General features: G+C 42.5%; 3 protein-coding genes across 4 annotated transcripts in view; 2 read left to right on the forward strand and 1 right to left on the reverse strand.

Moving 5' to 3' along the window:
- Positions 1-3,931, reverse strand: part of copz2 (COPI coat complex subunit zeta 2) — a 7,085-nt gene extending 3,154 nt beyond the window's left edge. For both annotated transcript variants that reach the window (XM_017040792.2, XM_025064805.1), the window contains exons 1-3: positions 3,786-3,931; positions 831-899; positions 602-686 (exon numbers count right to left, since the gene is read on the reverse strand). In XM_017040792.2, coding sequence (XP_016896281.1) covers positions 602-686; positions 831-899; positions 3,786-3,803 — 172 coding nt within the window. In that variant the 5' untranslated portion in view covers positions 3,804-3,931. The remainder of the gene's footprint in view (positions 1-601; positions 687-830; positions 900-3,785) is intronic.
- Positions 3,932-4,077: 146 nt separating this feature from the next.
- Positions 4,078-7,115, forward strand: praf2 (PRA1 domain family, member 2). The gene is made up of 3 exons (XM_008330553.3): positions 4,078-4,639; positions 5,092-5,309; positions 5,484-7,115. The coding sequence occupies exons 1-3, from the start codon at positions 4,461-4,463 to the stop codon at positions 5,621-5,623; spliced, it is 537 nt and encodes a 178-aa protein (XP_008328775.1). The 5' UTR covers positions 4,078-4,460; the 3' UTR covers positions 5,624-7,115.
- A 998-nt stretch (positions 7,116-8,113) lies between these two features.
- The window catches only part of LOC103393553 (endoplasmic reticulum membrane sensor NFE2L1-like), a 9,971-nt gene continuing 6,423 nt past the window's right edge, over positions 8,114-11,661 (forward strand). The window contains exons 1-3 of the mRNA XM_008330554.3: positions 8,114-8,371; positions 10,140-10,710; positions 10,800-10,991. Coding sequence (XP_008328776.1) covers positions 10,429-10,710; positions 10,800-10,991 — 474 coding nt within the window. The 5' untranslated portion in view covers positions 8,114-8,371; positions 10,140-10,428. The remainder of the gene's footprint in view (positions 8,372-10,139; positions 10,711-10,799; positions 10,992-11,661) is intronic.

Genomic DNA, 11,661 nt, shown 5'->3' on the forward strand with positions numbered 1-11,661 from the left:
GGAGAGGGGGAGGGGGGGGAGATTGCATGACAAGGAGATGAACAAAAGGAGGTGGAAGTGAAACGGAGGAATGAAGGAGAGGTTTTGGACAAAAGGGGAAATAAGAAAACAGTGACAGTAAAAAAAAACGAGGATCAGTGAAGGGGTCTCAGGTCAAAGGTTCATATATTTATATTTTTAATATTTATTTTAAACAAATAAAGTCAAAGTAAAATGAGTAGGGGGCGCTGTGACAGACTACATTTTATTTTATTTCTGTCCAAAGGCACCTGGACACAGGAGTCACGATCACAGTTACCTTAAATAAAAAAAGAAAAACCTCAGCTGTGTTGACGTGTATTCTGGAAATTTTAAATTTATAGGAAATGTGGGAATTTTTGTCCCTATAAATGACCCTGGATGGACGGGACAACTGTCCAGGTTTTAACTCGCTCTGGTCCAACACTGTCTCAACACCCCCTGGAATACACCGGGCTCGCGACCCCCATATTGAAGACCGTTTGTTTTGATACACAATCATAAATCACATGAAGAAAAGTCGTCCACAGACAGACAGACAGACGTCAGGACAGAGGACAGAGGACGGAGTGGAGTAACTCACTGTCTGCCTTGTGCGTCTTGTTGAAAACATTTCTCTCAAAGTTCTTCTGCTCCTTCATGGACGGGTACAGCTCCGGGTCGTAGTACTGGAACAGAGACATGTCCTCAGATTAATGTTGCATGGACACACACTGTACACACAGCCCTGCAGCACGAGGACGACAGACGACGTTCACTGAATAGTTCATGAAAAACAAAAGTCCACGCGTTGAGGTCACGGACAGACTGACCTTTGACAGGAGTCGGTTTCCATCGTTGTCCAGAATGAAGACAGCTTTGACTGTGTAGAGACTGGGTTCCTGTGGAGAAGTCAGAAAGACGGACGGAGACGGAGAGCGAACCTTAGTATTTCAGTTTTTGCTGAATCACCTCAGGGAGTCATCTCGGACACAACAGCACTCCTACAGGCTGATGAACACATCACACCTGTCAAATATTCACTTCATTAGTTTTTCCTCTCATTTTTGTTTTGATTTTCTGTTTTTCTCACACTTCAAACGGTGAGAGCAGCCCAGCAGTCCGACCCACGACCCAGCAGTCCGACCCACGACCCATGACCCAGCAGTCCGACCCACGACCCATGACCCAGCAGTCCGACCCACGACCAAGCAGTCTGACCCACTCAGACCTGGACCAACCCAACAGGCTGCAGCCCTCGGTTCTTTAAGCCGGTTTTAACATTTGTGCAGGAAACACTATTCCAGATGTGGAAATGACCAAATTATTTTTTTCCATTCAGCCCCACACACACACAGACACAGACACACACACTCTGTGTCTAGTTTTCCAGCCGTCCCTCGTTGTCGTGAGGTGTTTTTAGACCCGGGACAAAGTTCTGTTATGCACTGACTCTCATAGATTCACAGTCAGAGTGTATCACAGAACTTAGTCCAGGACTACACTGCAGTTATACCACCAGCTGACCACAGGTGGAGCTGTGCATCACATTAACAAAAACACTCACATTCACACCTGAGGTTAATTAAGACCAGAACTGTTTTTGTAACTCGAGTTAAAACCTAACAACAAACACGTGATTCCAGTCAAAGTATTTTTGATCATTTCCACACACGGACGTCTGTTACTGCACTGGTCCACGGGGAGTCTGGGATCCATGCTCTGGTGTACTGTCTACTCAACTGTACAATTCTCTCTCTCTCCACGTTAGTCACATGACCGCAGACTGGGCCTATCAGAGGTCGGTACAAGTCACACATGGGCCTCGAGCCGCTATTTGAATATATGCAGGTTTTTAGAGTTTACTCAATGTGTTTGTGGACTGAAGGGGAGACAACGACGGTCCAAGACTGACCAACGGAAAAACTGGTCCAACAACGACTGGTCCAAACGGTTCAGTACAGTAGACGAACGGGAGCAGAGAAAAACCAACAGGACTTATTTGCCGTCAGCCCAGATAATCCAGTCTTTCCACTGGATGTTCCATCCTGTCTGTACTGCCGTAGGGGAAAGTACTGCTAGTACTGAATATTTAATCCATTTTTTAAAAAAAAAAAAGAAAAGAAAAGACAATAATTACAGTATATAATAATATAATAACTTTAATAACCATAATCCTAAAGCAGAGGAGTTTAACTAGTCTGTTCTGTCCTTCTAGTCATGTAGCTACGTTACCATAACATTTATTGAATGATACATGTCTTACTATCATTATTATTGTTGTTATTATTATTAATATCATGGAGATCTCTGCTAAACTGCATTTTCTTATGGCTTCCAAAACTAGACTGTATCGTTACTAACAATAACTTTATTTCCACTGGTTAATTAAATTCAGTTTCAGTTCTTCATCTTCAGCGGAAATTAATTTAAAAAAAAACTGACTTTCCCTAGAACAATAAAACACTTTCCTCGTGACCTTATGACCTCAGGGTGTTCATCAGTGAGGCCCAGTTTTATTTTTATTTCTCAACATTATTAACAGATGTGGAGAGAAAAAAAAAAGACAGTTAGAAATTATGGAAATGTCTGGGCGTTAATCAGTGGTTTCAGTTTCGGTATTAACTGATGACACACACACACAAACAAAACCTTGACTGCAGGTGAAATTCATACTTAAATTACAATAAAAAAAACAATTTAAAAAAATCCTAAACCATTAAAAAATTTATTTAAAAAAAATCAAAACATTAAATTTGACTCCAGAAAAAGAAGTAAAATCTACAGTAACTAAAACAGGCTTTAGATGGCTTTTAATTTGAAAAACGTCTATAAATAAAGTTTGACTGAATGGAGAGATAGAGAGAGAGAGAGAGAGAGAGAGAGAGGGGGGGGGGGGGCGAGTGTGGGAGAGGGGGAGAGGGGGGGAGAGAGAGAGAGAGAGAGAGAGAGAGAATGGAGGACGTGGCACGTACTGTGCGCTACACGTCAACCAGTCTGAATCTGTGCACATGATGAATACAAGGAGCCAGAGCGTACAATACATCGACCCTCCTCACACACACTCTCACACACACACTCACAGTCTGTCCGGCTGTTTTTATCAAGTCACTAAAATGATTCGACTTCAACTCCAACAACTGTCTCAGTGGACCCGGACCAGGGTCAGGACCCGGACTGGTCCTGACAAAGTGTTCAAAACAAAAACTTCTCCACACTCACACACACACACACACCTGCGCGCACTCAATCACACTGATGAGCCACAGGTGATGATCCCTGCAGGATCTGCAGCTTTGGCTTACGTCGCCGCTGCCCTGTTGAGCCTCGCGCGTGTCCGTGCGTGTGCCCGCGCATGTAACAGCTGTGAGTCCACCACGTTGTTTGAATCGGAGTAAAACTTCACAGCCTCGTGTGTTGTTGCACCGACAACCAGCGCCGACCACCGCACTGTTTATACGACCTCTGTAAAAGTCTCTTTCTCTCTCTCTCTCTCTGTCTTTCTGTCGTTGTGTACGCGCGCGTGCATGCGCGCGTGTGTCAGTATTCATCAGGCCTGAACCACGGCCACGCTGTCAAATCAGACTCAAACTCACTTTGTCCAAACAAACAAAAGCTGCGTTGTCATTTAGTAACCTGTNCCAGACCCCCCCAAACCCCCTTCCCTCGTCGTTTTCCACACCGACCGAACTGGGCCAATGCAACAAATGTCTCGCTGCTTCACAAACGAACACAAATCTTTACCTACGGGCCGCGCCGCCGCACCGGCTGCAGGTCGAGGCTCTTACCAGTGACGTGGAGTCCATCTCGGCCGCCGTATGTGGCTCCTGCTCCGCTGTGCTCCGTGTGTTGACGTGGACAGATCTCAGCTGTCACACCGAGAGATCTCCTCTCTCTCTCCCCTCTCTCTCTCTCTCTCCTCTTTTTTTTTTTCCTCCCACTGAGGCGCGCCCCCGCTACGTCCAAAGCCCACCCTACACAGGATAAACGGGCTGGCCGGCTGGTGAAGGCGAGCGCGCTCCCGACACTTCTCTCCACCTCCTCTTCGATTTCTTTCAAAATAAAAGGCTCCTGTTGTACGTTCTCTGGTAAAAAATAAAAATAAAAATAAAAAATAAAAAGCTGTATGAAAAAAGTTTGGTGGCAAACTTTGACCAGGCAGTGGCCAGAAGTTAACTGGTAGAAAATATACGCAGTCTGGGACACTGGTGACGTCAGAACCAGAACTTAAAATATTGGTGTATTATATGGAACGTTTGTTTGAAACCATTGATTAACGAACGTTTGTGACGTCAAAGACGTCCTTTGATTAAATTAATTAATTCGTTTTACTTTATCAAACCCCCCAGTGTTCACACAGTAGCTTCGTCCCTGCCTCTAGCCGTACTTCCGCCTTTTTTCCCCCCCGCTACATTGCATGCTGGGAAACGCAGTTCGTGTTTCCCTCAGCGACAACAAGCATCATGGAAGGCGTACGGCCGCCACCTCTGCGCAGTCTGGATGATTTCCTCCTGAGTTCAGCGAGGTTCGCGGTGCCTGATGTTCGGGATCTGGACCGCTGGAACAACCGCGTTATCAACAACCTGCTCTACTACCAGAGCAACTACTTCCTGTCCGCGCTCGGGCTCCTGCTCTTAGTGGTGTAAGTTCTGTTGTTCTGACGTGTCCGTAACCGTTCGTGCCTATAGTTTCTCTCTGCCCACGTTTGTACAGATTCTGTTCGAGTTAAACACAGTTATTGTTTTTTTTTCTTTTTAGATTTTTTTTATATGATAATGATAATGGAGATGATGACGACGTGACGGTGTATTTTCCTCTGTCTCTAATGTAAACAGCAGGGGGCTGCAGAGTGCTGTTATTATTACCCGTTTACATATAGAGGTACAGAATATATCAGTGACGCAGGAATCAGATTTACAAATTTATTTTTATTCCAACTAATTGTGTCGGTTTCATTACAGCAGTGTTTCACTCTAAACACCCGTGTTTACATTGTTTTTTCCGGAAATTTGAATCAGTCAGACTTTTTTTTTTTTTTTTTTGCCGTTTACTACTTATCTAAAGGGAAACTCGCTAACGAAGCTACATCTACAGGTACTTCCGGCCCTTGCAGTTGTGTGTCGGAGCAGTGGTGGTCACCTCGTTGTTCCTTGGCTTCGTCTGGGCTGCGGAGAACCAAGCTCCCGTTCGCCGTTTCAGGAGAAAACACCCGTGCCTCTGCTTATTGGCCATCCTGGCTGTCAGTTACCTCCTCGTCTCTGTGTTGGGGGGCGTGGCCGTCTTCCTGTTTGGGATCGCCTTCCCTATATTGAGTAAGACAAACACACAGATGGAAGAGAGAAGATGTCAAAGATAGTTTCCTGTTGTGAGGTTTTATTCTGAAGAGTCAGCAGCAGATACCTGAGGGTACTTCCTCGTGGTGTCACCGTGGTGTTGTGAAGATAATGCCTTCCCATCATGCCCCCTGTCTGTGTGTTACTTCACAGCGGTCCTGGTGCACGCCTCGGTGCGACTGCGCAGCCTGAAGAACAAGATGGAGAACAAACTGGAGAGCATTGGTCTGAAGAGGACGCCCATGGGTCTCCTGCTGGAGTCCCTGGGCCAGGAGCAGGAGGCCGGCTCGTAGAGAGGAGGTAGAAGGAGAATGGGAAAGAGGAGGAGGAGGAGGAGGAGGAGGAGTGTGAGGAATACCATGGCTGCCAACGAGGGAAAAAATAAAAGTAGAAAGGTGGAGAAATGGATGTTCACTATAAGGAGTGTAAGAAAACCAGAGTCTTAGAACAAAAAAAGCTTTTTGTCTGGTTGATTTCATCATTGATGAGGTGAAGAACCTGAACATGCTCTTTTATTATTATTATTATTATTTTAAAGCATTCCTCATTAACCAAACCAACCTTGCACTTGAAGCACCTGTTGTTTACTTGATTATTTCCTGCCAAGTTCGACACTACATTCATTTCTATTTAACTGTATGAAGAAAGATTTTCGTAGCAGAGCACGTTTGTAGTGGCTAAGATTTATTTCTGCTAACACATTCCGACCCCAGCACTGGAAAAAAAAACTTTAATTTTTTCCTAGTTTCGACATAAAAGTGTGTGCTGGGTGAAAGGATCCCTGTTAAACTGGTTTAATCAGACTTTACTGGAATGATTCCAGTGGTGAAGTACAGAAGACAAAGTCTCTCTCCCGATTGGCTGCCCTGCATTACATCACATTCCTTCAAATTAAAAAAAAAAACAACGTCTACATACATTATTATAAGTGGTTTTGACAGAAACGTGTCAAAAATCAATACAGTTGTGATGTTGTCGGGTTTTTTTTATTACAATTACATTTCTTAGTTCTCCTAAAAACAATTCAAGTTGCCAAGCAAACACTAAACCTTCCCACAGAAACAACTCTCTCCCCCTCCCTCCCTCCCTCCCTCCCCACGTCACCCATCATGGAATATGCTTCTTCAAACCTATCATTTAAAATCACCACCATAAAGAAAAAAAACATAAATCATTTTTATTCTAAGCTGTGGGAATTGAACCCTCAATCGACGTTAATCTTTGACATTCAACTTCACCAGTGCAGTGTTTGTAAATGACTGACTTCCCTGCTCTGAGCTCGACTGAAACAAGAGACAAACAGAGACACTCCTGTGCTGTTGTTGGGGAAGGAGGATTTTTCAGATGCCTACAGTTATTTATGAGCCGTTCATTTATTGTCAATGCAAAGTATTTGTCCCACAGACTGTGTCTGTGCTGCACACAGGGACGGTTCACAGACTGTGGCTGTGTCAGTGCTGTTCCCTGTGGGGTAGAAGCTGCCTGGGGTGGCCTTTAAAGAACCACTGCTCTAATTCACAGCTTAACTCCACGATGAAGGAAAACGTTAGCTGTTCTCGACTGAATGTTGACCAGGAAGTTTTGAAAGTTTTTCTTAGAGAAACTCTTATCGTAAACAACCAAAATGAACGAACTGTTTTACCCTGATACAATTGAAAAGTGTTGTTTTTGTTGACGTGACTTTGGCGTTGCCTTATGTTTCACTTCTTTTTTTATTCACCAATGATGTGTCTTGTTCTGCTAAAAAGTGACAAAAATAAAACATTACATCACTTTCATAATGAAGTTTTCTAATTGTTTTCTATTTTCTAAGGATGTCCGATTTTAACTTTTTGCCGATGTCTGATATACTGATAATGTCCAAACAATTAATGTCCAACTCCGATATCAACAGTTACCTATATTTGCCCACAAAACTGAGGTAAACGTCCAGGACACTACACGCGGTTCCACCATATTTCGCGAAACCCAGGCATTGTGTTATCAGGTTTTCATTATCGGAGGAAAAACGATAACGATTCTTACAGATTTTACATAATTGTCCGATAATATCTGTTGGTCGATATTATTGCACATCCCTAATATTTTCTTGTCACTCAAAATATATTGTTTTTTCAAAAAAAACTTTTTTTTTAATTTTTTCAAAAAAAAAAAAAAAAATTTAATTTTTTTTCAAAAAAAGAATTTCTAAAAATTTTTCCAAAACATGTATACAAATTTTTTTTTTCCCTCAAAGTACAGGCAGGATGGAACAGCTGGAGAAAAGTGTCAGGAGTGATCTGTGACAGAAGAGTGTCAGCTGAGCTGAAGGGAAAGGTTTAGGTTTACATGGCTGGTCTCACCACCAGGATGGTGGTGAGAAAAAAAATTTTTTTTTGAAAAAATTAAAAAAAAATTTTTTTGAAAAAATTTTAAAAAAAAAAAATTTTTTTTTGAAAAAATTAAAAAAAATTTTTTTTTGAAAAAATTAAAAAAAAAATGTTTTTAAAAATTAAAAAAAAATTTTTTTGAAAAAATTTTAAAAAAAAAAAATTTTTTTTTAATTTTTAAAAACATTTTTTTTTTAATTTTTTCAAAAAAATTTTTTTAAATTTTTTTCAAAAAAAAAAAAAATTTTTTTTTTAATTTTTTCAAAAAAAAATTTTTAATTTTTTCATAAAATTTTTTTTTTAATTTTTTCAAAAAAAAAAAAAATTTTTTATTTTTTTTCAAAAAAAATTTCTAAACATTTTTCCAAAACATGTATACAAATTTTTTTTTTCCCTCTGAGTACAGGCAGTATGGAACAGCTGGAGAAAATTACATTATAATATACTGTATTTCTAGATCCTTCATTAAAGATAAACAAAAACTTGGAAACCAACGTGTTTGCGTCTAGTTGGGTTTCCCCTTTAGTGGGCGTGGTTATTTACGTCACGACGCTGCCTCTTTAAATGTCCCTCCTTCCAGCGAGGAAGACAAACAGAAGCCGCGACACAGTTACTTGTACACGGGTAGAAGGAAGCGACATAAACCGCTGAAGTCTGAACTACTGCGCTGTGGTAAGAACACGACATCGTTTATGAACTTTGTTATTAAAGGTGTTTAACTTTATATGTTTTGATCGAAGACGTTCGTGTTTTGTTCGTTGTTTGTGTCCGTTTGACTCGTTGTTTCTCAGTGTCGTCACTAAAATATTCCTTTGTGACCGATTTACTGCCCGTGTTTTTATGATACACCGATGCTGTCTGAGGGCAAGGGACATGTGATTTTATCACGTCACGCTCTGAAGGAACTTTGTGCTGGATTGGACACCAGGTAGAACGAGGACATGAGCAGGAACTCGGTGTTCCCCAACTTCAACTGACGTCCAAACACGCTATCACGGACCGATCTACCAGACCGAACCTCTTTTAGGATGTTAAAGTTCCCTGTAAAAAATAAAAGTCCCTGACTTTTCATTTTCACATAGGCTTTCGGTTTCATCCATGTCACGTCATTAAATTCGAGATTAAACTTGAATTAAAATCAATTTTTACCGTTAAATATATTAGTTATTCTTATATTTAGTTACACTGTTGTAACTACTGTGTAACATCGATGCTAACGTTTGTCTGAATATATTGCACTAATGAAAAATAATCCAAAGGATTCAAATATTATACAGTATAGAATATTAATATATAATAATCTATAAAAAAAATCTTAGAATTATTTTGAAGGGCATGACGTCATCATGAACTCATTTGACTGACAACGTTTGTCCACAAATCAATGAACAACAGTTCTATTGTATACAATAGATACAGATACACCTCAAATCCCAGAGAATCATTCCAATTCCAACCTATATTTTTAAGGACCAGCGTCAGTATTTTTTTTTTTTTTTTTTTTTAACCCTAACAAAGCAAAACGGGACAAACAATAGCTGCGATGACTCACTGACCCGTCATTGTTTCTCGGTGTTCAAACATGCAGAGTGAGGATTTATGGAAATCTGCAGCAAACAGGGCAGGTAACACTGTGGTTGCTACAACAACCTAACGCCGACCGCCTGTCCAGTTATTATAAGGTCACCTACAGTATCCACCCACTTCAGTCAGACTACACTCGCACAGTAACCTCCAACTGACACACCGTAAGGGGTGTTGTAAATTTCAATTTTTTTTTTCTATAAAACTGAAAACATCTTCTCCTGCCATGTAACTCTTTCAGAAGGGAGGAGACCAGGAGGGGGGGAGGGGGGGGGTTCTCCATTCTCCATGTGAACACTGGATTACATCATGTGGCAGCAGTGACTAATCAGAGGCTGTGCTGTGCAGCTGGCAGCTGGTTACCAAACGCTTTTTCTAGAAGTAGGTCGAAGTTTCAGAGAGTGGAACTACGAGTCGGCTCAGTCCTGTCTGCGTTCCTCAGTCCGTCTGCGCGTCTGCTCTTCTTATCTGACACAAAAACACAGTCCAATGTCTAAATACTGCTGCAGCCAGTGTGTACGGCAGGTCACACTAACACAGTGGTTCCCAAAGTGGAGGGCGGGTCCCCCAGGGGAGCACAGAGCTCTTGTGGCGAGGGACATAATAAGGCACTGTCAATTTAAATTTGCTCCGTTTGTGCCTCAGAGGGCAGGACAGGAGCTGATTGGTTCATTCAGTTTCTTCCTTTAATAACAAGTTTTGTAGAGATTTTGTGATTTTTCTAAAAATTTGTCAATGTGTAGGAAGAATAGCTCTATCTACAAAAAGGGGGCGCTACAGAAAAGGTTTTAATTTGTCATTACTTTAAATTAAGTGTGTTTCGTCGCTGACAGACTTTGTTGTCTGTGTCCCGCAGGACGACTTTGTGAAGACCAGGACACTTTGGATGAGACCGTGAGAACAAGAACCATCTTTGATCTGGTCTTTCCAGAAAATACTAATTCAGTTCTTTAAAGACATCAAAGGAATAACTGTCGTCAGTGGAACAAACGTGTTCCACTTCTTTGCTCGATAGACGTTTGGACGTTACACTTTCTACATTCTCCGATCGACCAGACGCTCACTGTACGTGGAGGAGAGTGGACTGAACAGAATCCAAGACCGTTTGGTCCCATGGTCCTTTGTCCCGTGAGACATCAAAGACCATGCTGCACCTGAAGAAGTACTTCACAGAGGGCCTCATCCAGCTGGCCATCCTGCTGAGTCTCTGTGGGGTGAGGGTGGATGTGGGGCTGGAGCCTTACCTGCCCCCCTCCTGGTACGACGCCATCATGGGTCCAACCTCTGCTTTGACTCAGACGCAGTTCCACAACCTACGCAACCGACTGGACGAGGGCAGCGACCTGCACCTCAAGAACGTGGACCTCGACAAGTTCTTCACCACACGAAGGTTGTTGGGCTGGGTCCGCTCGCTGGACCGACTACAGGTAGGACACGCCCTCCCGCTCCAGTCACATGCGTCCACTTCGTCGGAGTTTAGTCGCTCACCGTGTCGCCGTTAAACGTGTCCCCACAGGTTCCTCAGGCCGAGGTGGAGACATGGCTGGTGCAGCGAGAACCAGATCCTCTTCCGTTGGCACGCCCGGAGCAGAGCCCTCTGCTGGAGAGAAATACCAACGGGATGGAGAGGGATCGAGGCGAACCACTCCTGGAGCACACACCTCAGTTTGGCAACGTGCAGGAAGAAGTGGAGGACGAGGACAAAGAGGTAAGAGATGTTCAGGGACCGTCCCTCTCCCTCAGATGTTCGTTTCTCAGCTGATGCTAACGCAGTGCTGCTACTATAATAATAATAATAATAATAATAATAATAATAATAACGATACCATGAGCTTACAACGTAATATTTAAGCTCAACTGCAACTGCCTGGGTCTGAAGACCAAAGTGGGCGGGGCCACTGGTGTCGTCATAGTATCATTACAGTCCATTTTCCCTGCACACACACACACACACACACTGCTTCAACAACCAACACTAAAGAGCTAATGCTGTTTAAAGCATGTGTTTCAACAAATTAAAAAAAAAAAAAAAAAGGAACCACGTGTTCGAAGCCAACTGTCCGACAAAAAACAACCCCCAGGGAGTTAAAAATAACCGCTGCTTTCATTCTGAACCATGACTATAAATAAATACATCGTTTCATCATCAATGTAACTGAACTGGAATCAAACCCTTGACACAGCTGTGTCTTCCTCTGCTGCAACACTGATAAAAAACAAACTGTTTGACATTAACATGAGTCAGAGTCGGAATCAACGATGATTTAACCAAACATTCAACAGATTCAGAGATAAAAAAAAAAAAGAAGTCAGTCGTACGTATGAGGCCACACTCCCCCCCCCCCCCCTCCCCCCCCCCCCCCCCCCCCCCCCCCCTC

This window comes from Cynoglossus semilaevis, chromosome 17 (assembly GCF_000523025.1).
Source record: "Cynoglossus semilaevis isolate Cse_v1.0 chromosome 17, Cse_v1.0, whole genome shotgun sequence".
In the NCBI taxonomy this organism is placed as follows: Eukaryota; Metazoa; Chordata; class Actinopteri; order Pleuronectiformes; family Cynoglossidae; genus Cynoglossus; species Cynoglossus semilaevis.